This window comes from Microcebus murinus, chromosome 6 (assembly GCF_040939455.1).
Source record: "Microcebus murinus isolate Inina chromosome 6, M.murinus_Inina_mat1.0, whole genome shotgun sequence".
NCBI classification, from domain to species: Eukaryota; Metazoa; Chordata; class Mammalia; order Primates; family Cheirogaleidae; genus Microcebus; species Microcebus murinus.
Window position 1 is genome coordinate 95261661 of NC_134109.1, and position 25970 is coordinate 95287630.

At 38.4% G+C, this 25970-nt stretch overlaps 1 protein-coding gene across 2 annotated transcripts in view; it reads left to right on the plus strand.

Annotated features, from left to right (window-relative positions):
- The first annotated feature begins 6664 nt into the window (after window positions 1-6664).
- The window catches only part of MINDY2 (MINDY lysine 48 deubiquitinase 2), a 72332-nt gene continuing 53026 nt past the window's right edge, over window positions 6665-25970 (plus strand). The window contains exons 1-2 of one of the 2 annotated variants that reach the window (XM_012783032.2): window positions 6665-7677; window positions 22456-22513. In XM_012783032.2, the coding sequence (XP_012638486.2) occupies window positions 6841-7677; window positions 22456-22513 (895 nt within the window). In that variant the 5' untranslated portion in view covers window positions 6665-6840. The remainder of the gene's footprint in view (window positions 7678-22455; window positions 22514-25970) is intronic. The other variant, XM_012783031.2, reaches the window with a different exon arrangement.

The following is a 25970-nucleotide window of genomic DNA, read 5'->3' on the forward strand; positions in this document are numbered from 1 at the left end:
TAACAAGTAAAACTAGCCAAGCCTGGGTGGCGGGCGTGCACCTGTAGTCCCAGTTACTTGAGAGGCTGAGGCAGGAGGACCATGTGAGTCCAGGAGTTTGAGGTTACAATGAGCTAGGGGATTTCATTTTTAACAAGTTCCCAGATGATGTCAATACTGCTAATCTAAAAACTACACTTTGAGAACAACTGCACCAGAGTTGACAGATATCTGGCAAACTAGTAGGTTAGCAGGACAAAAGTATTCTTTTTTTCTTTTTTTTTTTTTGAGACAGAGTCTGGCTCTGTTGCCCAGGCTAGAGTGCCATGGTGTCAGCCTAGCTCACAGCACCCTCAAACTCCTGGGCTCAAGCAATTCTTCTGCCTCAGCCTCCCAAGTGACTGGGACTACAGGCATGCGCCACCATGCCCTGCTAATTTTTTCTATATATATTTTCAGTTGGCCAGATAATTTCTTTCTATATTTAGTAGAGATGGGGTCTTGCTCTTGCTCAGGCTGGTTGTGAACTCCTGACCTCGTGCAATCCTCCCGTCTCAGACTCCCAGAGTGGGAGGATTACAATCGTGAGCTACCAGCCCCCAGTCAGGGCAGAAGTATTCTTGAAGAGAGAAATCCTAAGGACAGAGGGAGGCAGGCGTGATGTAAGTGATCTAGCAACAAAACTTTCATATTGGCATAAGACTGGGGAATAGGGATCCTGAGTTGAAAGTGACATATATTCCTTGAAATCATTTCTAGTGCAAACGACTGGGGCCCATATTTAGATCCCACTTTTAAAAAGGACTACATAAATAAAATTGAGAGAACTATTTCACTAATACTGTAGCATATTTGGACTCGAATAAAAGGGAAGAGAAAGTTATTTCCCTCCATTCACCATCATGTATCTTTAGGATCACCAGGACAGATGAGCATCTGGTAAAGCAGCATGGAGTAGAAGCAGCACCTGGTGGAATATCATAGGATTGGATTTGTTTCTAAACAGGTGTGGGACTCCCTGTGGGGGCTCTCGGAAATAATTGAATCGAGGATGTATTTTGCAGGAGGCTGGAATTTCGGCAAGCAATTGAAGGCCAGAGCCAGGGCAATTTGAGTTACATGGAAACCTTTGATTTTAACTCAGAATTTTTTCACATATCTTGAATAGAAAGCTGAAAGAGGAGGAGTAAAGGTATATATGCCCCATGCCTGTGCAGTCTTCTGCTCAGAGCTAATTCTGATACAGCTGACAGTAAAGAACCATCAATTTATTTTTAGTGGCACCATCAATATAATAAAAGCAGGATGTTTGAATTATAGCTCATATAGGTTTATATGAGGATAAGGATAAGCTGAGGAAGAGAGCATAGGCTGGGGAATAATTAGAATGCTGCTACACTCTAGTGGTGAGGAGATAAGGTCTCAGGGGTGGCCACAGAAGGAATGAAGAAAGGAAAGGGGTACATACTATCAACAGGACTTGATGGATGAGGTAGTAATCAGTAAACTAGGGTAAAAATCAAAGATGGCACCACGTTTTCTGTCATAGTAGCTAAAAAAGTTGTGATTCAACTAAGAAAAACAGAATTTTAAAAGAATAATCATTTTGACAGTTGAAGATGTATTTTTTGCATTTATTAAGCCTGAGGTAGTAATCAACCTGTGATTTTAATTAGGAGAGTACTGTATAGTTTTTTGTTTGTTTGCTTTTTATTTTTTGGGATCAAGTCTAGCTCAGTCACACAGGCTGGAGTGCAGTGGCATCATCATAGCTCAAAGCAACCTCAAACTCCTGGGCTCACTTGATCCTCCTGTCTCAGCCTCCCAAGTAGCTGGGACTACAGGTGCACACAATCACACCAGGCTAATTTTTTATATTTTTAGTAGAGACCAGGCCTCGCTCTTGCTCAGGCTGGTCTTGAACTCCTGAGCTCAAGTGATACTCCCACCTCAGCTTCCCAGAGTGCTAGATTACAGGCATGAGCCACCGCGCCAACCTGTATAGTTTAATTCTTCCTTATTTAACACTGAAAGATTTTCCATCTGAATTTTTATAACATTTATTGTTTGTGCCACTCATTTAATGTTAATTATAAAGTGATTTATATTACCAATGTTGATTCATGTGACTATCATATTTCCCAAAACAGATTTTGCACTCCCAAAGAGTAAGACCAATGTTTTACACTTGTATTTCCCATATCTCACTCTCTAGAACTATCAATAATTATATGCTAAGTATACTTTTCTGAAGCAAATGGCTCAAATAGCTTCAGAATAGTATAAAGGACACATTACCAATTATAATTGATATGGGGGCCATGCATGGTACCATGCACAGGTAGTCCCAGCTACTTGGGAGACTAAGGTGGGAGGGTTGCTTAAGAAAAAAAAAAAGAAAAAAGACTTCATCCCTGCAAGGTCTGAGAAAAAGAAATTATAATCAATATTCTAAAAGATGTAAGGTCAGGATGTCTTTAAAGGAATAAGAACCAGGCAGAACTCTTGAAAATTAAATATATGTAATAGAACAAAAACAGTATAAAGTCAGAGAAGAGATAATTATCAAAGAAATAAAAATAAGAAATTTCATAGAACTGAAGGATATAAGTTTCCACACTAAATGTGATCACCAAGTACCCAGCCCAGTGAATAAAGCAAGACCCACACAAAGATATATCAAACACTGAAATGTCAGAACATCAAGAATAAAAAGAAGGACAAATAAACTTCAAAGAGAAGAAACAGGTTATATACAAAGGTTCGGGAGTCATGATAATATCAGACTTCTCTATAATCACCTGGAAGCTAGAATACAATTGACCAATGACTTCAAAATGGAGAAAAAGTATTTTTTTTTTTTTTTTTGAGACAGAGTCTCACTTTGTTGCCCAGGCTAGAGTGAGTACCGTGGCGTCAGCCTGGCTCACAGCAACCTCAATCTCCTGGGCTCAGCGATCCTACTGCCTCAGCCTCCCGAGTAGCTGGGACTACAGGCATGCGCCACCATGCCCGGCTAATTTTTTGTATATATATTTTTAGTTGGTCAGTTAATTTATTTCTATTTTTAGTAGAGATGGGGTCTCGCTCAGGCTGGTTTCAAACTCCTGACCTTGAGCAATCCGCCCGCCTTGGCCTCCCAAAGTGCTATAGGATTATAGGCGTGAGCCACCACACCTGGCCTAGAAAAAGTATTTTTAATTCTGAATTTTATACCCAGCAAAATGATAAAATATAAAAGTAGAACAAAGGTCTTTTTCAGACATACAAAAGTCTACAAAAATTTACTTCCATGTACTCTTTCTGAGGAAGCTAATTAAGATTATGTTCCACCAAAGCAAAGATAGAGGAAAACAGGAGCTCCGAGAAACAAAGGAATCAACATAGAAGAGAGAAGGAAGAAATTCCTAAGAAAATAGTGAAGAGAAATCCCAGGATGACCGCTGTGCAGCAGATCTATAAAACAAGAAGTGCAGATCAGAGTAAGAGGAGTGTTCCAGGAGGGATGTATATAAGATTAAAATGGGCCTGAGAGATAACTTGATATGACTGATCATACTGGTAAGTCTGTGACTAAGTTGGTGGTAAGTAAAGAATTAAACAGAATAATCAGGCAATTGTTAATACTAGAAAAGGTTAGAAGTTTAACAGGAAAAGTATTCACAGTGAAATATCAGACTTAGTAGTGAATATTTACATAACTCTAATGCTTTAAACTTTCAGTACTTTATTTAGTCAAAAATTGTGAAATAACTGGGAGGTTGGAGCAATGGGAGGAAGAATGATATGAGAGAAGATAAGTAGATTCTAATTTTCCATGGGAATACATCAATAAACAATGTCTATAATTTTTAAGTGAAGAAAGTGTAATTATATTTCTCAGAAGTATGGGGACAAGAAGCTAAAGAACAGCTATGAGTCTGGGCACATCACACCTATAGGCCCAGCTATTCAGGAGGCTGAGGCAGGAGGATTGCTTAACCCCTAGAGTTACAGGCTGTAGTATACGGTGATGGAGACTGTGAATAGCCACCACACTCCAGCTTAGGCAACATAGCGAGACGTCATTTCTTAAACAAAACAAAACAAAACAAAAAAATAGCTATGAGTTGAAAGGAACTGAACAGGACTCAAGGGTATGGAAGAATAGAGCAAGGAACTGCTTTGTTTTTCTATAAACTACTTAACTTTTAAGAATATTACATCTGTAACTTTGAAAAGTAATTTTTAAAACTTGAGTAGTAATCATTTAACTTAAAAATGGCTATCTTACTTCACAGTTTAGCTAAAGATACATATAAACAAAATAAGAATGAGACATTTATCAGTTTGTCTGCTGGTATTCTCCCTAGATGCCACTCTCCACCTCCCTTAGAAAAATATGTATATTTTCATATACTTAAATAACTACCTTTATTTTCATGGCTGTTCATCTTGGCTTATGTAATTGTTGACAACACATGAAAAGAAAATTGCTTCTGTTTCCTTTTGTTACAAATAAATTATTAAATGATACATGATTTGAAATATATACCGGTAAAAACTACCAGAGCAAGTACAGGTTTATCCAAGTAGAGTTTTTGAAAAATGGTGAAGGGCTATTATTTGAGAAGTGTGCTCCATGACTTCTGGCTCTACTGTGGTTCACTGGCCTATAAATGATTTATTCATTCAATTTATTAATGTAACACAACTCCTTTTTACATTTGAGGCACCATGCTAAATTCTGAATTTCCTGAAATCTATAGTATTCTGTTTTATGTTCAAAGCCTAAAATACTATAAAGTGCTTAATCCAGGAGCATATATTTTTTTTAATTTTATTTTTATTTATTTATTTTTGCAATAGAGTCTTGCTCTGTTGCCCAGGCTAGAGTGCTGTGGCTTCAGCTTAGCTCACAGCAACCTCAAATTCCTGGGCTCAGGCTGTCCTCCTGCCTCAACCTCCCAAGTAGCTGGGACTATAGGCCTGTGCCACAACACCCAACTGATTTTTTCTATTTTTAGTTGTCTGGCTAATTTCTTTCTATTTTTAGCAGAGACGGGTCTCACTCTTGCTAAGGTTGGCCTCAACCACCTGACCTCAAGCAATCCTCCCACCTAGGCCTCCCAAAGTGCTAGGGTTATAGGCCCAGCTTTTAGCAACGTATATCTTAATCTATTAACATCTGCAATTATTTTTTAGGGAAAAAGTTAGAATTTAACAACAGGAATTGCTTATGGATTGACATGGAGATGAAAAGCATACAAAACTCCTAAAGTCAACGTTCTGAAGAAGCTCTCCATTATCTTTTCTAATTACCCTGTTTTCCTAGAGTTGGATAAATATCATAGTATTATGTCAAAGGTAAAAAGGGTGAAGGGGACTGATATGCATTCTCAGGAGAATGAACTTCTCAAGCAAGTATATACATTCAAGAGTACATGGCAGGGCACTGTGGCTCATGCCCACAGTTCCAGCTACTCCTGAGGCCGAGGAGGATCACTTGAGCCCAGGAGTTTGAAGTTGCAGTGAGCTAGGCTGATACCACAGCACTCTAGCTCAGGCAACAGAGCAAGACTCTGTCTCAAAAATAAATAAAAAGTTCAGCAATAAGAAAACAAATCACCAGACAGTAAGCCACATGAAAATATGCGCTCTGTGATCCACCATGGCGTTTCCACTGCCAAACAGTATCATCAACGTATTTGGTACTAAAATGTATTAAATGAATAGATGAAATACTACTTTGTAATTTTGTCTGCCTTCTCTAACCAACAGAAATACAAAAACATCACATTCTATTATGTATCAAGTATTTGTCTGACTGTTAAGGAAGATCTGTCTTGTTAATTTTTGTGTCCCTAGGGTCTACAAAATTGAAAGGCAAAAATGGGGGGTGGGGGGAGCCTTTTCCTGGAACAGGTCAGAGAAGGACCCACATACATTTTATTTGTTACCAACAAAACTTCCCGAAGTCAATCTTCTTTGAAAACTGCATGGCCCTAAGAGGAGTCAATTCTAATTAGGAAAAAAATCACTCTTTCAGGAGCAAGTACTTGCCACTGCAAGCAAAGTGAAGCCAAGTTAGCAAAACCGCAAAGACCTGGCCAATTCCAACACAAGATAATTTATTATTATTGGCCCAAATTACACACTTTATTTTGCTGCGCAGGCCAATGTCCACAACCGCACTGACGCCTCCCGTAGGGAGAACGTTTCACCAGTAGCTGGTGAGAAGCACAGTAACTCGGAATAGATGCCAGCCTTTAAAATCTGCATCTCGTGAGAGATGCCTTCCATTTTCCATATCACAAGCTGGTGAAACAAGTCTCCTGAGCCCTTCAGGGACAAGCTCTTTTCCAAATGCCACAACCACCTCCAGTTCACCATGCCCAAGGCTGGGCCACACACAACCCAGCTCTATAAGCGTCTAAGCGGCCGGCCGCCCGGCTGCCTTTAAAGAAGCCGCGCACCGCCAGGCTGCCCCGGACTTCAACTTCCGGCCACAGAGTGAGAGGATGTTTTCCTACTGGAGCTGAGCCGCGGGGGCGCGCCCGGCGGTGGGCCACGCCCTCCTGGCCACGCCCGGCCTTCCGGGCGCCCACTCCGGTAAGCGCGCGGGAGGGGCGGGGCCACGTGGGCGGCTGCTGCCTGGTTCGCCTTCGCGGCACAGCGCGCAGTCACGCGGAGACACGCCCCTAGCGGGAGAAGGGGTGCGCGGCGGCGCGCGCGCGCGCTCTCAGAACCCTCCCTGGTGACGTGCCTGGCCGAGACCGCGCTAGGGCGCTGTTGCTGCCAGCGCCGCTGTCATGGCGTCGGAGGCGCTGGCTGAGGAGCACCCGCCGCGGTCTCTATAGAGCGAAGGGCGGGAGGCCCGGTATGGAGAGCGGCCCCGAGAGCCTGCAGCCGCTAGAAAACAGGGTGGCGGCCGGGCCAGCGCCAGGGACAGCTTCTCTGCAGGAAGGGCAACCAGAGACCAGGCTTGCAGCTGGGGATGGTTCTGGGGTATGGGCGGCGGAGAGCGGCGGCGGGAATGGGCAGGGGGCGGCGGCTGCCAGGAGGAGCCTCCCGGACTCGGCTTCTGCCGCGGGCTCTCCTCAGGTTCCTGGACCCTGCAGCTCCTTCCCGGGCTTGGACTTGAAGGAGAGCGCTTTGGAGAATCTTGCTGCCGCCAAGCCGCCTCTGAGAGGGCAGCACAAGGTGACCGCCTCCCCGGAGACAGCCGAGGCCGGAGTCGGTCATGGGTTGGGTCCGGCGGGAGACGCGGGAGCTCGCCCGGATCCTGCCGGCACCTGCCAGGCGGAGTTGGCGGCCGCCGGCTCCGAAGAGCCCAGCAGCGCTGGCGGCTTCAGCAGCAGTTGCAGCGACCCGAGCCCTCCTGGGGAATCGCCGAGCCTGGACTCCCTGGAGTCGTTCTCTAACCTGCACTCTTTCCCCAGTAGCTCCGAGTTTAATAGTGAGGAGGGAGCGGAGAACAGGGTCCCAGAGGAGGAGGACAGCGCGGCGGCGGTGCCCGGGGCTGTCCCTCTGTGCCGGGAGGAGGAGGCGGAGACCGCTCAGGTGCTGGCGGCCTCCAAGGAACGCTTTCCGGGACAGTCTGTGTATCACATCAAGTGGATCCAGTGGAAGGAAGAGAACACACCCATCATCACCCAGAATGAGAACGGACCCTGCCCTTTGCTGGCCATCCTCAATGTTTTGCTCCTGGCCTGGAAGGTACAATCTGCAGCTTTTTACTTCCTAACAGCTTTTGGGGAGGGGGAGAAAAACGGGGTGAGGGAGCTGCTGCGTGTCAGGTGGTAACTCTTTCTTTCCTCATTCATCAGTTACCTTCTTAAATGAAATTCATTCCAGAACTTCCATGTTGAAGGAATATGTATCTATATGTATCAGAAAGAATTGCCCCGACCTCAAGTCTCCCTTGTAGTGTTTAAGTACGAGTTAAACATTCAGTTGTGGTTGATACACTTACAAACAAAAAGGACTCAGAGCATCTTAAACCTTATGATTATTTTAAACTATATTTTCTTATGTTATTCCTTCTTACTGACTTTACCACATATGCAAAAGAGTGAGGGATTGGAGAAAGTGATATTCAGAAGTTACCATCAATCCATGATATCATGGATTTAAGTTTTGATGATTATGTTTAGTCTATTTTCCAACTAATATGCTTGCCCCATTTGGGCGAAGATACTTAAGGGAATGGTGATAGGGAAGATGTGGCTCTTTAGACAAATTCCATTTAAGGAAAAGCATTGGTCTGAGACCCAGTTACCATAACTTATTGGTTTTCAAAGATTGTTTTCATTTTATGCATGATTTTTACTTGCTTTATTTCTTTGGCTCTACTTAAATGGTTTGGCATTATTACCAGTAACCATGTATCAGAATGTGTTAAGAAAGCTAAAACTGTAACAACTAAAATAAGAAAAGATATATCTAAGGTGAAGGAGGAAAAAAAGGATGGGCTTTAAAAAATAAGTGTATTGAGCACTCAGAGTGAGTTATCTGTAAATGAAGTATCTTATTTAAGCTTGCAGTTTTAGGGTGCTGAGAAGGTGCATCTCATAGCACCCGTTTTATTTTCAAATTGATAATTATATCTATAGATAAAATGTTCCCTAGAAAAAATAACCTCAATTATTCTGACCAGTTAGGAAAAAAAATCAGTATCATGAATAGTATTTATTACTTGCCATCATCTTCTTTTACTAGCAAAGGCTGATACAAAAGAAACAAGATTAGAAACCTTGCCATTATCTGGTGCATAATGACACTCAGCTGTTTTGAGTGAAGACAGCGCCTGCTTTTGAAGGGCTGTCAAGCTATCTGGGGTTGCAGCATTGACTTACTTGAAACTGTTAAAGAATGATAAATGCTAGGTTATAGGAAACAAATGGAAATGCATAAAATATCCAAAAAGGGAAATTTTCCTTTGGTCTGGCATAGGAATTTGTGGGTTTTGAACCAAACTTTTAAGGAATAGAATTTAGAATTATAGGGAAATGGAATTCCTGGGGGAAGGAAGAGTATAAACAAAAGGAATGAAAACAGAATGGATAGTGTGTGTGTGTATTTATTAGATGACAGAAGACATAAGTTAATGTTGGAGAATAATGGAAAATAAGGTTGAAAAGGGTGAAGAACAGCCACTTGACAGAGGCCCTTGACTAGGGAGTTAGACTTGGTCCTATGAACCAGTCTGTTTTATAGGAAGGAATAACTATTAGTTTCCTTTAGGATTTTTCTCTTTTCCTAGTTTTATATGGTACTGCAGAAGTTCAGAGGAAAGAGCAAGTACTGTGGTCTGGAGTATTTGGGGTTAGAAGAACATTGAACTGACTCATTCAAAAGTCAAGTTCAGTTCAAGTTCAGACATTCAAGTGAATGATCACATATTTGGGTTCCCACTGTTTGTGGGGTACTGAAATACAAAGTTGTATGTATACAAGTCTGATTCAAGTCTGCCCTCAGGTAGCTACTGTCTAGTGGGGTGGCAGACATATAAACAATAAAAGGGTAATTAGGGATGAGCTGACTTCATAGAAGAGATAACCTGTGAACCGAGTCTGAAGGAAGAGTGAGAGAAGGCCGCCTTCTGGGCAAAGGGAAAAGTATATTCAAAGGTGCTGTAGCCGTTAAAGGTTTGCTCCATTTGGAACCACCAAACTTGGTTGAAGTGCGGTGCAGGAGGGGAAGGAAATGGTAATAGCAGGAAATAAAATTGATAGGTTGGGTCAGAGTAAATGAGCAGGCATGCTGATGAATTTGGAGATTATTTTGTAAACCTGTGGTTCCCAGCCTTTTTTCTCCCTCTAGCCTATTGCTGCACACAGATATCAGTCATAAGTAATCATTAATGATTATTAGGGAGATAGATAAGAGAACCAAAGTAGAGTAGTAGTGAGTTGCAACATTGTGAGCAAAGTGAGCTAGGGTTTCTAGAGGTCAAAACTATTTTAATAATAATGCTAAGATGTTATTTGCCTTTTTCACTCTCATTCTCTTTCAAGTGTCAGTGGAGTTTTCCAGGCTGCCTGATATGTGATGATATTGTTCTGACAGTTAATAGAATGTGTGCCTGTGTATTCTTGTGTTTTAAATTTTCTCAATTTTAATTTCCAATATGGTAGATATTGATAGATATAACCCACATGGACAAAAGCTCTTTGGGGTCCTCAGTAATTTTTAAGATCGTAAATGACTCTGAAAACAAAAAGTTTGAGAAATGCTGTGGTAGAGAAAAATAGTAAATAGAGTGTGAAGGTAGTTGTCAGATTTCAGAGGACACATTGCTAGAGGTGTTTAGACTTTATATATAGCTGATAATAGAGCTGTTATAAATTGCTGGATAAAGGAATGACATGAAGAGAGTAGTTTTTTAGTTTGACATTAGGCTGGAGGTAAGACTGTAGTGAGATTATCAGGAAAAATTGATGAGGATAGCTCTTTTGAATAGGGAGTTTTTTTCCTCCTTTCTTTGATGAGGATAATGTAGCAATCCTGATAATTAATTCATCATCACCTGGCTATAAGAAATGAAGGAAATGACGCAGTTTTTTCAAAGCTAGGTAATAGAGATTGGTTGTATCTTTCAAAAGATAGGGAAGATATGAAGGGAATCATTTTAGGTGGGATAGTTATTGCCAAACTTTGGTTGTATCAAGTTGGAAATGTCTGCTAGTGGGCCATAAAAATATAAATGTTCACTGCTAGAAGCATGGACGAGTCTCAGGAAAGAGGCCAAAATTATACAGAAAAATTGAATTGGAGAATTATTGTATAGATGTAAGTATAGTAATTATGGGAATAAATGAGATCTCCATAGAAAGTAATAAGCACTCATTCTCAACTTTTTCCATCCCAACATATGTGAGCAGTGACAAATTGCCAGCAAAAACATCCTCCCTATCCTGCCTCTATTTCTCCACTCCCTTTCTTCCCCTACCCCATTATCCAGTAAACATAGAGAAAAGAGAGGTAGAAAGATTAAAGAGTAGAGGGAGAATGTTAAGGGTAAGAGAATGAAAAGCCAACGTAGGCAGAATTTGAGATGTGGAAGGAGAACTAGAAATAGGACAATGTCATGATAGTAGTCAGTGAAAGAGAATGTAATAAAAATGTGGCTCATTACTGTTGTCAAATGCAGCAGCATTGAGGATCTGATAGAATAGGAAAGATTTTGCCAAAAAGGAGAGGTATAGGGGGCAAGGTCATTGAAAAGTCAGGATAATATGGACTCCTCAGAATAGATGATAAAATTCTCTTCAAAGAAGGAACAACAATCTCATTTTCTGAAGTAATGGAAGAAATGGGGCACGGAAAATACAATCATGTTAAGATAGAGAGGTAGATGGAAATTGAGGCCTCATATTTTCCATTTTGGCAGTATAACTTGAATTCATGAGTAATAACTATTGAACTTATCAGCAATTAAAGTTGTTAAGCATTGAAGGGGTGGATTTTGTAAGAAAACTATGTTGCATTTTAAAGAAGTTCTAATCTCAGTGGAGATTATTCTTAGGAATGTGAGGCAAAATAAAGACTGCCAGTTAGTAGCAATGGATAAGTTGAGGTATTTAAAAACTGTTAGTATATCAGTTTTATAAATTTTGCTTTGTTTTTTGGTTATTCCCCAGTAGTTCTCTTATTCTTGGAAATAGGTGCAGGAAGAATGGCTAGGGTTATCAGCACTTGGGCTTTTCAAGGGTTGACTTATGGTAGGTTAATGGAATTAAAGAGTTGACAGTGAAACATTTGATCATCTCTTTTGGAGAGGGGATGAAAACATGAGAAAATCAGTAGACTGAACAAATTGGGAAGATTTGAGCAATTCAAAGAAAGTGAGTGCAGTGGTTTTGAATGAGAAGTGATAGTTAAAATTATCAAATGGGGTAAGTAGTGAGTTGAAAATGTTTAGGACTGAGAGAGTAGATGATCATTCATAATCTATTAAATAATTGAGCTGTAATCCAAAAAATCAAGAAAGAAGGAAATCTATTCATTGAGTCATGCTCAAATTTGTAATTCTGTTTAATTGACACCAGGTAAATCTACCTAAATTTATGTCATAAAGAATATATTTTCATTTTGCTTCTTTATTTCAGAGTATATTTGATTTTTAATAGTTTTAAAAAATACAGTTTAGCTGTAAAAAATAATGTTATCTTTATAGGTATATTTGAGGGCTATGATCCATTTAATTAGATATGTTTATAAAGATCAAATCAGAAGGTATATAAAATATTAATTTTAGTTTCTGATGATAGTGGCCTTATAAATGTTAAAGCTGAGTGATGAGTACTTGCCACTTTATGTATGATTTAAATTTTGCATTATAAAACTTTTTTTTTTGTAAGAGATAGGATCTCACTCTATCACCCAAGCTGGAGTGCACTAGCCCCATTGTAGCTCACTGTAACCTCGAACTCCTAAGCTCAAGCATTCCTCCCACCTCTGCCTCCTGATTAGCAGCTGGGAGTATAGGTGCACGCCACCATGTCCAGCTTCAAACATTTTAAAAATAATTTTTGCCTGAATATTTTTTGAGACAGAGTCTCTGTCGCCCAGGCTAGAGTGCAGTTGCTTCATCATAGTTTGCTGCAACCTCAAACTCTTGGGCTTGAGCAAGCCTCCTGCTTCAGCCTTCCAAGTAGCTAGGACAACAGGCTCGCACCACCTTGCCAGGCTAATTTTTCTGTTTTTTTGTAAATAAGGGGTCTCAGTCTTGCTCAGGCTGGTCTTGAACTTCTGACCTCAAGCAATCCTCCCTCCTCAGCCTCCCAAAGTGCTAGGATTATGGGCGTGAGCCACTGTGCCTGGCCTTGCCTTAATATTTTTATGTTTATAAATGTATTACTTTAATAATAGAGGGAGTTCCTACTTTGCCATACTTTTCTTTTGGAAAAAATATTGTAGGTTCTGAGTCCAACACATGCAAAAAACTTATGTATAACCTATATACATTGTGATAGAGGATGTGTAGTATTATAATATTTAATCATTATGTTGGTATTAGCATTTTAGTAGAAGAATGAATGCACTGTTCTAATTTAACATGCTGGGTTGCATCTCTTCTGCTCCCTAACCCTTCCTGATAGGGAATTCTTTCCCCCATTTTCTCTCTTTGCTTAGTAGGAACTGAGACCATCTCGTGTTCCAAGTCAAGGGAGGAATGGTAGGGTATTGAAGCAAGATTTTTTTTTATTAAGCTGGTTTTTCCAAATATCAAACCTAGAAACTGTAAAATAAGGGTTGATACATTTGAGTCTGTAAAATATAAAAAAGCTTAAGATTAAAGCAACAAAGACAAAAAGATACCCCCTCACACACACACCAAAAAAACTGCCACCATAAACTAAATCAAAATCTACACTATAAACTGAAGGAAATATTTGCCAGATTATATGCCTAAGGGCTAATTTATTTTTTTTTTAAATAATGTCTTTTATTTTCAGTTTGCTGTCCCATAAGAGTCTAAGCTTTTTTTTTTTTTTTTTTTTTTTTACGAGACAGAGTCTTGCTCTGTCACCTGGGCTACCGTGCAGTGGTGTCAGCCTAGCTCACAGCAACCTCAAACTCCTGGGCTCACGCAATCCTCCTGCCTCAGCCTCCCAAGTAGCTGGAACTACAACAGGCCTGCATAACCACACCCAGCTAATTTTTCTATTTTTTGTAGAGATGTGGTCTCCCTCTGGCTCAAGTTGATCTCAATCTCCTGGCCTTAAGCAATCCTGTCTCGTACTGCCAGAGTGCTAGAATTACAGGCATGAGCCACCATGGCTGGCCCTAAGGGCTAATTTCTTAATTTACACAGAGTCCTCATAAATTAGAAAGAAAAAGATGAGCAACACAATGGCAAAATGAGTAAAAGGCCATTCAGAGAAAATTCAAAGTTCAAGCGGACATATCTTCTGTCTCATTATCACCTGTAAAGTGAGGTAACATGAAAGTGAACTACTTCCCCAGGGATGAGGTTTTGCTCTGCTTCTCCCTCTGTCCTTGATGACGTTTCTTTTCTCATATCCTTTTCACAGACACTTCTTGCTTCTGACTAGGGTTTGCTTTTTCCCCTGACTTGTAGGAACATTGTAATCATGCAAATTTTCTTTTTTCCTAAATTAAGCATAAAGCTCTTTTGAGGTTTTCCATGTGTGTTTACTTATAAAAGAAAAACAGATGGTGAGCCAAAGGTTCCATCTTAGCCTCTGCCCACCCTGTTTTTAAATATAGATCCTGTAAGAAGATATGAAAACTTCACACAATGGTGGATTTTTGTTTACACAAAAGATTTAAGTAACATTTCTGAGGCTTTCATTCCCAATCTCTCCCAAGAATTAGAATTGATGTAGTATCTTTGGATTTGTGAGATGAAGTAGATAGGGCTGATGATAGTATGAATATTGCCAGTGAATAGTTACCCTCTTATCAGTGATAGATGTGTTTATTTTCTCTTCTCCCCTGGCTATGAGTAGTCCTTACATGAAAAACCTTCCCACTCCCCATTCAACTTTATTGAGTTCCAGGTGAAGGACCTTTGGACATAGGTAGTACCAGTAATCTTAGGTTTTTGAATAATAATACTAAATATTCAATTATTTTGTGTCCAGATACTGTGCTAACTATTTTATGTGCATTATATGTATTTTCTCTCTCAATTTTCTCAACCACATCATGAAATCCTTGTTTAGATATTGTTCCCATTTTACATATGTACCAAATCAAGATGCATAAGGTTGAAGTAACTTGCCCAAGGTGAAATTATCACCCACTCCAGAATCTGAGCGCTCTCTCAGGGTATTTGATTGGGAAGATAAAGTTCCAGATACAAATAAAGCACAGTGGACAATAGGTCTGGCACAAAACAGGGTGGGAGAGCCAGTGATTAAGTCAGAGAAGCAGAAATAGACTTCACGATTCCTTAGATTGAATCTTGGGGATCTATCTGGTGCCATTTGTTCTTTGCAAGGACTCCTTCCACTTTTAGTCCCCTGTACTTTGTCCCATGTCTTCTGACGTATCTGACACTTCTAATTTCAGAGTCTTTCTTGGGTTCTGTGATGAATAAGCTTGCCTTTCCCATCATAGTTTATTAACTATATTCTTGGCTTTTTTCAATAATTAGTAACTTTTCTCTCTACTGCCACTACCCTAGTTCAGGCCTTCTTCATCTCTCACCTGGACTACCTCAGTAGCCTTCTAACTGGTCTGTTGTCTTACCCTATTCCTCTTTATCTTTCAAGCAATTAATGTAAAAGTTTCACTGTCAGCTTTTCTTTAGGGAGAATTTTCAGCATGGTAAGTTTGCTGAGTTTCTTAAATATAAGTAATGAATTTTGAACTGAAGATGCTGCCTTTTACTGGTAAATCTTGTGTTAGTAAATCTCACTCTAACAACATTCTTCATGCTCCAAAACACTTTGATGTGCATATAAAATAGGACATTCTTGAAAATTTAATGTGTGTGACTATATCTGCAGTTTCTGACAGTTTTAAATAGGCCTTGGTGTTACTCTGGGGTCTAAATTATAAAAATTAGTGGTAGCTGGGCATGGTGCCTCATGCATATTATCCCAGCACTTTGAGAGGCCAAGACAGGAGGATTGCTTGAAGCCAGGAGTTTAATACCAGTGTGAGCCACATAGCAAGACCTAGCTCTACAAAAAATTTTAAAAAATGAGCCAAGTGTGGTGGCACATGCCTATAGTCCCAGCTACTTTGGAGGCTGAAGTGGGAGGATCACTTGAGCCCCAAAATTCCAGACTGCAGTGAGCAAGACCCTGTGTTAAAAAAAAAAAAAAATTTGATGGTGATAGTGAAAGTGTTTCAAATTGGTCTTTCTAAGTTGGAAGTTGTCTCATACCAGTATTTTCCTGGTTTGAAATACTAATGGCAAGTAGAAAGCCAGTTAGATTTACTAAAAATGTCTGCATTTTAGTATTTTTAAGTATAATACTTATTCTTAGTAGTAAATGAATAATAAATACAAATGAGAAATTAAAATAGTAGACTGGGCACAGTGGCTCACACCTGTAATCCTAGCACTCTGGAATGCCAAGGCAGGAGGATTGCTTGGGGTCAGGAGTTCGAGACCAGCCTGAGCAAAAGTGAGACCCTGTCTTTACAAAAAATAGAAAAAAATTAGCCTGTGGTGGCGCATACCTATAGCCCCAGCTACTCCATGAGCTGAGGCAGGAGGATCACTTGAGCCCAGGAGTCTGAGGTTGCTGTGAGCTGTGATCACAACACTGTAGTACTTACCTAGGCAACAGAGCAAGACAGTCTCAAAAACAACAAAAAAATTAATAAAATATGATGTATAATAGCTTGTGAAACATAAATTTTTATTTATTTATTTTTTCATGGCTATAGTTTATTATTAGTAAGGGTAAAAGAATCCAATTTTTATTTACTGTAGCCAGAATTATAGGCATGTTGGAAGGATTCTTAAGTTTTTGAGTTATTATTTTGAAAAAGAAGAGGAAGGCTACATTTCTTCTCTTTGATTCTCATTAATAATACTTATGGCATTTTCCAAAGAATAATTTCTTTACAATTTTAACTCAAAAAAATCACGAATGCCATATAATCATGCTGCATATATTGAATGCTCTCTCGTGTGCGAGCCCGTGCGTCCTCGCGCGCTCTCTCTCTATATATATACACACACACACACACAACACTGCATATTCAAAATTAGTGAAATTTGAACTATTGTTTAGTTAGCCCGTTTTAGCATAAGTATAGTAATGCAAAAATAGACTACAGTCATGTATGTATTAAAATGTTATCTTTTGAGTTCCAACTCAGCTTCCTGTTTGAGTGTGAAACTAAACGTCACAGTTCCAAAGCAGACATCATTTTCTTCTAGAAATTTATGTTCACTTGACAAATTTACTATTTTAATTGATTGTGTAGATCCTAATATTTAGAGTCTTCTGAGCCTTAGAGTCAACTTTGATCATTCTTTCCCTATTGTCCTCCACTTCTTGCTGATCACAAAGTTCTATCAATTTTTATCGATTCATTGACAGTTTCTCCCTCTGTCGTGCAGGATGTAATACAGTGGCCTGATTATAGCTCACTGAATCCTCAAACTCCTAGGCTCAAGAAGTCCTCCACTTCAGCCTCCTGCATAGCTAGGACTACAGCTACCACCACACCTGGCTAATTTTTTTTTCTTTTTACTTTTTGTAGAGACTGGGTCTTACTATGTTGTCCAGGCTAGTCTTGAACTCCTGGACTCAAGCAGTCCTCCCACCTTGATTTCCCAAAGCGCTGGGATTACAGGCATGAGCCACCTCCCCCAGCCTGTCAATTCTTGCTTCGAAGTATGTTTCAGATGATATTTTACATAAAATTTAATTGAATGAATGTGTTTTGTGTTTTTTAAAAAGTCTATAAACATTGGTATCCTGAAAAGGGTAATCGACTTTGGTGTGAGTTCTCAATTTACATCAGACCTCTGCTACTTACTTTGGATAAATTAACTTTTAAAAATTTTTGCTTGGCTAGGCATGGCTCACACCTATAATCCTAGCACTCTGGGAGACTGAGACAGGTGGATTGCTTGTGGCCTGGAGTTTGAGGCCAGCCTGGGCAATATTGCAAGACCTCATCTCTCTAAAAAACAAAGCAAAACAAAATTTAAAAAACCTTATAATTTTTTTTCCTGACTTCCCTTTCCTAAAGAGCAGAGAGACTAGCAAATACTCATCTTGATATTTCTTCAAGTATCTCACCAACTTTAAAGAGGTGTTGGAATTCAAGCTGTGTGTCTATTATGTACTTATTAATTGATATTCTAATAAAGCATTTAACATTATTCAGTCATTTTACCATTTGCCATCACCTATATAAGCTGTTGCTTTTTTCTTCTTTCCTTTCTTATTCTTAAGACTTGTCAAGTACAGTAGTTAGAAGAGAGAAAAGGGTAGAACAAAGAGTTCAATCTGTAACTGACTGGGAACAATCGAGATAACTCACTACCTTCAGACCAGTCTTATTTCTTAGTTATTGCTAAGTCCTCTGCATTTACCTTCCCCCTTGGAATATCAAAATCTTAGCATTATCACTTTTAGGATGTTTTACATTTCTGTTACAAGATTTTATTAATACTTTAAACAGAAAGTATTATTGCTTTTATTTTGGGCCTTACTTAAGTTTCTCCTCAAATATACTCTTTTTTTTGGTTTTATTTAGAAGTGAGGTCTCACTATATTGCCCAGGCTGGCCTTGAACTCCTGGGCTCTAGCAATTCTGCTTCAGCCTCCTTGAGTAGCTGAGACTACAGGTGCATGCCACGATACCTGGCTCAACTTCATCATTTAATGATTAAGAATTATAGAATAATTAGGTGAAATTAATGAGGTTTTTACCTTATAGTGGAATATTTAGAGTTGGAGTAGCTATTTTCTTTTATTAATTTAAATATTCTTATTATGCTTATATTAATAATTTCCTCAGGAAATCTAGTTAATACAATAAAATCTTATTTGTAGAATAGGACATTATTTATTTTCCTAGATAATAAAAACTTATTTTATTTGACTTCCGTTAATTTGGAGCTATATGTTAATGTATGCTGAGAAGCTTTGCCCAAATTTTAGGAAGACTGTTTACTAAAGAGAGTACCTTCCAAGTATCCTTATGTATATTGCAGTACTTATTTATTTATGAACAATATGTTATAGACTATTACTAAAAAAGGTCATACTTGATTTACTTTTTTCATTGTAAAAGTTAAAATTTAGAGATTCAGACAGACTGCCACAATTGTTAATTCTGTATTTTTAGCTAGCTATCCCATAACCTGTTTCTTCTTTAATAAAATCTAAAAAGACAAAGGAGTACAAATCTTAAGTCATTAACAAAACCCTTAGCACTTGATTTGGAGGCTATGGTGGTAGCCAAAAGCAAAAAGGAAAGCAGACTTTCAGGAAGATCTTCATTTTGTGGTTATAAAAATAATTGAGATCTATCGAAGGCTCCAAAGAATTAGTGTGAGGTAGGCATTTCTTCACTTTTTTTTTTTTTTTGAGACAGAGTCTCGCTTTGTTGCCCAGGCTAGAGTGAGTGCCGTGGCGTCAGCCTAGCTCACAGCAACCTCAAACTCCTGGGCTCAAGCAATCCTGCTGCCTCAGCCTCTCGAGTAGCTGGGACTACAGGCATGCGCCACCATGCCCAGCTAATTTTTTATATATATATTAGTTGGCCAATTAATTTCTTTCTATTTATAGTAGAGACGGGGTCTCGCTCTTGATCAGTGCTGGTTTCAAACTCCTGACCTGGAGCAATCCACCCGCCTAGGCCTCCCAGAGTGCTAGGATTATAGGCGTGAGCCACCGCACCCAGCCATCACTTTTTTTTTTCCCAAGAGACAGGGTCTTGCTTTGTTGACCAGGCTGCTGGAATGCAGTAGCACAGTCATAGTTCACTGGAGAACTCAATACAGCCTCAAACTCCTGGGTTTAGGCAATCCTCCTGTCTCAGCCTCCAGAGTAGTTAGGACTACAGGCATGTACTACCATACCAGGTTAATTTTTTTATTTTTTGTTGCCCAGGCTGGTCTGGAACTCCTGGCCTTAAGCAGTCCTCCAGCCTCAGCTTCCCAAAGTACTGTGATTACCAGGTGTGAGCCACCATATCCACCCTGCTGCGATTCCTCATTATTACACTCTTTTGTCCCTGGTTTTAATAAATATCCAAAGTATTTTACTGTGTAGGAGTCAGGAAATAAATATACCACTGAGTATGCTTGTGAATAAGTGAGTTAAAATGTTTGTGTACTTGTTGTCCCACTTCTAAAATCAGTATAGAGGTTGCCATTTCCCATTTCAAATGTTTGAAGTAAGACATGGCAGGCAGTTGCTATTTGAAAATTTCAAGATTAAACCCTGAAATCATCTGTTTGTAGCTATCTGGGATTGTACAATGTATACCCCAAATTCATATACTTGTTAGAGCCTTGGTTTCTTATTTTGACAGCTTTATAGTAGGATGACCACAGTAACTAAAGGAGAGGGTAAGCTATTTAGTGAAATTTTGTAGTGAATACATTTCTTTGTGAATCTGTTGAATTATAGAATGTATAGGTCTTAATTTAAAAATCATTTGGGGGTGTAAATGAAACTTTCAGGTTGGTCTGAAACTGAAAGGTCAGTTTTTAGACTATAAACTTGCCTGATTTAAATATCAGACCTTCAAAAGTGGTATTGAAGCACCTTGATAGAATATTATATAATAATAGTTAAAATCATCTAACGCAGAGATCAGCAAACTTTTTCCATAAAGGACCAGATAGTAAATATTTTAGGCTTTTGCATGCCATGCCATCTCTATTGCAGAGATTCAACTCTGTCATTGTAGTACAAAAGCAGCCAAAGATAAACAAATCAAAGTGACTGTGTTCCAAAAAACTTTATTTCGAAAAACAGGCAGTAGATCATAATTTACTAATGAATTTTGATTTAAAAATACTGTATATAGGATCTCTCTGTCCTTTCTGTTCAATTTTTCTGTAAACATACAGAAAAAAAAGTCTATTAAATTTTAAAAATGTCACAGAGAATAAAAATAATTTAGAATGAAGTAATGATCAAAATCTCTAAGACATCTCTTGGATTTTACTGAGTGATAAGTCTACTGGACGACTAAATCATAAGCATCAACTATAATGTATGCTTACAGAAGGTCTCAAACTATTCTGTTTTACAGGGATCTTTTTAGAAGTTACTCATTGAGGCTGGGCATGGTGGCTGACGTCGGTAATCCTAGCACTCTGGGAGGTCGAGGTCAGGAGTTCAAAACCAGCCTGAGCAAGAGCAAGACCCCATCTCTACTATAAATAGAAAGAAATTAATTGGCCAACTAATATATATAGAAAAAATTAGCTTGGCATGGTGGTGCATGCCTGTAGTCCCAGCTACTTGGGAGGCTGAGGCAGCAGGATTGCTTGAGCCCAGGAATTTGAGGTTGCTGTGAGCTAGGCTGACGCCATGGCACTCACTCTAGCCTGGACAACAAAGTGAGACTCTGTCTTCAAAAAAAAAATTACTCATTGATTAAAACAAAAAAATTTTGACATGCCATTATCACATTTGATAACACAAACACCTAGAGCATCTTCTTCAAAAGGGGATATTGTTGAAGAAATTGATGATTTAAGTGATTTCCTTGGTTAAACAGAAAATAATTCCTGAAGAATTTTCAATTCTTCTTCTATTATTGATATACTAATTATTTTCTTTGAATTTCCTACAATATTTATTTTTCTTCAATTCTATAAATATACCACAGAGTATGCTTGTGAATGTCAATTAAAATATATACAGTTATTGGCAGTAATATCTGTGTGACTCATCTGACAATTCATTTGAAAAATCAATTTAGACTAATGTGTTGTTGCAGTTGAATAAGTTTTAATGAATTTTCTGGGGTTTTCAGCTTAAATATGACTATAATGCATTTATTTACTTTTAACCTTTTTATTGTGAAATATAACATATACAGAAAAGTACATGAAACAGATGTTCAGGCAGGGTATGGTGGCAAGCACCTGCAGTCCCAGCTACTCAGGAAGCTGAGGCAGTAAGATTGTCCGAGCCAAGGAGTTTGAGGTTTCAGTGAGGTCTCATGACATCACTGCACTCTAGTCCAGGCAACAAAGCGAGACTCTGTTGCAAAATAAAAAATATAAAAAACACAGATGTTCAGTTTAACAAGTTGTTGTAAAGCAAACATCAGTGGAACTACCATAGCAGGTCAAGATACAGAGTATTGCTAGCACCCCAGAAACCCTTTATATATGACCCTCTCCAATTATAACTCCTTCCCTTTACCCTTAGAAGTAGTCATAATCCTGATTTTTACAGTATTCATTTCTTTTTAGTTTTATCACCTAAGTTTATAGCTCTAAACAATATAGTTTAATTTTGTCTGTTTTTAAACTGTGCATTATAAATAGAATCATGCAGTATAAATTCTTCAGTGTGTGCTAATACTTTCATACTGCATTCATTTTAGCCATTCAACAATAAAAGTGGCCAAAGTGGACTGAAGTAATGGGATATTGAGCTGTGTTCAAACTTGTCTTCAATAAAATTGCTCCATGGGTGACCTGTCACATGATTGGTGCCTTTTCTTGCCCTTTAAACACATTTCTACCATGCAACACACTGTTGCAGGTACATGATGACAATTATGGCAGGTGATGAAAGGTACAACATTTGGCATGGAAAACAGATTTCTCAATGTCTCTTTAAGACCTTACATCACCCAGTAAAATCACATAAATTTTATGGTGATAGGATTGGTTTTCTGTATTTATAAAGATTAATTATAAAGATTCCAATAAATGTAAATGTTAACGTGTGTATATAAATATATACATATATTAGATATATACACATAAATACTTGTGTTCCCACCTGTAAGAAACACTTTAATCACCTAAAACATTTGATTTTATAGAAATAATACTTTGTTTTTCAGGTGAAACTTCCACCGATGATGGAGATCATAACTGCTGAGCAGCTGATGGAATATTTAGGTTAGTGTTGAAAAGTGGATAATTGTATATCTCTTTCAAAATAAAACAAAGTTTTCAAAGCTAATGTATTACCCAGTCTCACCTTTCTGAAGTGCTATTAAGTAATCTATTTTTAAATTATAGAATCTGTTAATTAATAATTTTTTATCAGTATGTTCTTGAATGTTATAGTCTTACCAATAATAAAATTCTGTAATATAAATAAGGGAACTGGGTGACATCTAGAAAACAAGATACATATTCCAATAAATTGTAGAATGGGAGATGGCTCAGAATCTCTGATATTGCATGTAGAAGGATTTCAAAAATACTGGGTAGACTCAAAGACAAAAGAGGTGATTTAGAGCATTGCTACCCAAAGTATGATTCATGGACCTATGCTAATCTGTGAAATGTTGCCAGTCTGTAGTGAGATAGGAGCATGTACTAGGATGTAAAGCATTTACGTTAGTAAGCACAGTTTAGTTCATCTGAAACTTTTTTCATAGCAAGGTTTTCTTGATGAAGGAAGCATTGTATTGAATTGCATTTTTGCACAAGCTTCTTATTTCAAAACAGACCAGTAATACGATTTTTAGACTGGCTACATTGAGTTGAATTTAGAGAGCAGACAGTTGTACATCACGCTGTGGTCTTTTACAATTTTACAATTTATATATTTATACTATTACCAAATCAGAAATCTTAACCTATAGTCTTTTTTTTTTTTTTTTTTTTTTTTTTTTTTTGAGACAGGGTCTCACGCTATCACCCAGGCTAAAGTGCAGTGACATCATCATAGATCACTGCAAACTCAAACTCCTGGGCTCAAATGACTGGCTCAGCCTCCCAAGTAGCTAGGACTACAGGCATGCACCACCATGCCCACCCAGATAGTTTTTCTATTTTTTGGCAGAGACAGGGTCTCACTCTTACTCAGCCTGATCTCAAACTCCTGGCCTCAAGCAATCTTCCTGCCTTGGCCTCCCAAAGTGTTAGATTATGGACGTGAGCCACCATGCCCATCCTTTAATCTATATTCTTATCATTTTTTTAGTAATTAACTTTTTATTACCCCCCAAAAATCTTGTCAACTGATTAGTTTGTCTCTGTCCTTGCAGAAAACTAGCTAGCTGTTTGTAAGGAAATATAGACTTAATTGAAATAATTGGGATTACAGCTTTTGGAAGATCCCTTTATTTATGTAATTCATATTATTTTAATCCCCATTCACTGGATAGGGACCTCATAGTTAAGGATAGGTTACTCTGAATACCTAGGTATCTGTAAATAAACTTTCTTTTTTATCCCTCTTTTAGTCTAGCTTAGTCTAGCTTAAACTCGTGATTCCTAAATTATATTTTATGGGGAAAGCTGAAATACGCTTGGTGCTTTTGAGGAATAGCCAGTATAACTACCAAGGAGTGTACTAAAGGGAGGTAATAGGAGATGAGATTAGAGAGTTAAGTCATATGGTACTCTGTAGGTTGTTACATAGACTGCGACTTGCTGTGAGTGAGCTGGGAAGCCATTAGAGGGTTTTGAACAGAGGACTGGCATGATTTGACTTTCACAAGAATTCTCTAGTTGTTATGTTAAAAATAGACCTTAGGCCAGTAAGGACAGAAACAGGGAGACCAGTTAGGAAGTGATTACAACTAGCAAAAGATAATGGTGGCTTCAAACAAGGTAAGAGACATGGAGGTTATAAGAAGTGGTCAGATTCTGGATATAAAGTTGACAGGATTTGCTGATCAATTGGATGTGAAATGAAAGTAGAGTCAAGGGTTACCCCATGGTTTGGGGCATATACAACTGGAAGGATGGAGGTACCATCAACTGAAATAGGAAAAAATGGAAGGAGCAGGCTTATGGAAGAGTATCATAATTTTGATTTTGAGATGTTTATTGACATTGAAGTAGAAATATCAGGAAAGCAATTGGATATATAAATCTAGAGTTCAGAGGAGAGGTCTAGATATGCTCTGTACAGTAGAAATTTCTGCGATGATAAAAATGTTCTATATCTGTGCTGCCCAGTTTAGTAGCCACATATGGCCCTCGGGCTCTTAAAATGTAGCTAATGTGACCAAGGGACTGAATTTTTAATTTTATGTAATTTAAATTAATTTAAATTTCTTTAGCCACATGTTGCTACTAGCAACTATATTTGACAGTGCAGATCTAGTTTGTAAATACATATTTTCAGACAATATATAAATGGTAGTTAGACGGGATAAGATCATGAAGGGAATGAATATTAGATAGAAAAGGGACAAGGTCAGTGAACTTAGTCCTGGACATGCCAGTGATTAGAAGTTGGTGAAGGAGGAAGAATGGGTGTGCTCAGCCAGATAGAGGAAAAATAGGAGACCATGATTTCCTAGAATCCAAATGAAGGAGTGATTCAAGGAAGAGGGGGAGAGATTAGCCGAATCAAATGCTGCTAATAGGTCAAGGAAGATGAAAACTGAAAATTGGCCATTGATTTAGCCATAAGGAAGTCATTGGTAACCTTGACAAGTGCATGGGATAAAAATCTGACTGGAGACAAACAAAAATTGGAAACTCTCATACATAGCCAGTCGGAATGTAAAATAATGCAGCCATTTTGGGAAACAGTTTGGTATTTCCTTAAAAAGTTAAACAAAATTACCATATGACCCTGAAATTTCACTCCTAGGTATTTACCCAAGAGAAGTAAAAACATATGTCCACACAAAAACTTGTATAAGAATATTTATAGCAGTATTATTCATAATACTCAAAAAATGGAAAGAACCCAAATAGCTGTCAACTGGTGAGTGGATAAACAATTGTAGTATATCTGTACAGTAGAATATTATTCAGCCATAAAAGGAATGAAGTACTGATGATATATGCTATTACAAGGGTGAACCTTAAAAATGGTATGCTGAGGAAAAGAAGCCAACTCACAAAAGACCACATATATGATTACGTTTATACGAAATGCCCAGAAAAGGCAAATTTATAGGGACACAAAGTAGATTAGTGGTTTCTTAGGGCTGGGGAGAAGATGGAGGGAAATGGGGATTGACTGCTAAGGGGTACAGGTTTTCCTTTAGGGAGGACAAAAATGTTCTATAATTAGATCGTGATGATAGCTTCATAGTCCTATGAATATACTAAAAAAAAAATTGTAAGGTAGAAAGGGTGTTACTGAAAAAAATTGAATTGTAAAAATAAAATGGGTGAATTATATTGTATGTGAATTATATCTCAATAAAGCTATTTAAAAGAAGAGAAGAAAATTAGAGGAAAGGAATTGAAAAAAGTGCTTTAGACAAATAGAAAAACTAGTCTTAGGTACTACAGATGGTTCATCTGTAGCAATAGGACAAAAGACAGAAGGTATTAATAAATGCAAGTAGGTAGGTAGATGTAGTTGTATCTTGTAGAAAGTCTCTTGAGTATTTCTATTTTCTTAGTGAAATAGGAAAACAAGGTCATCAACTGA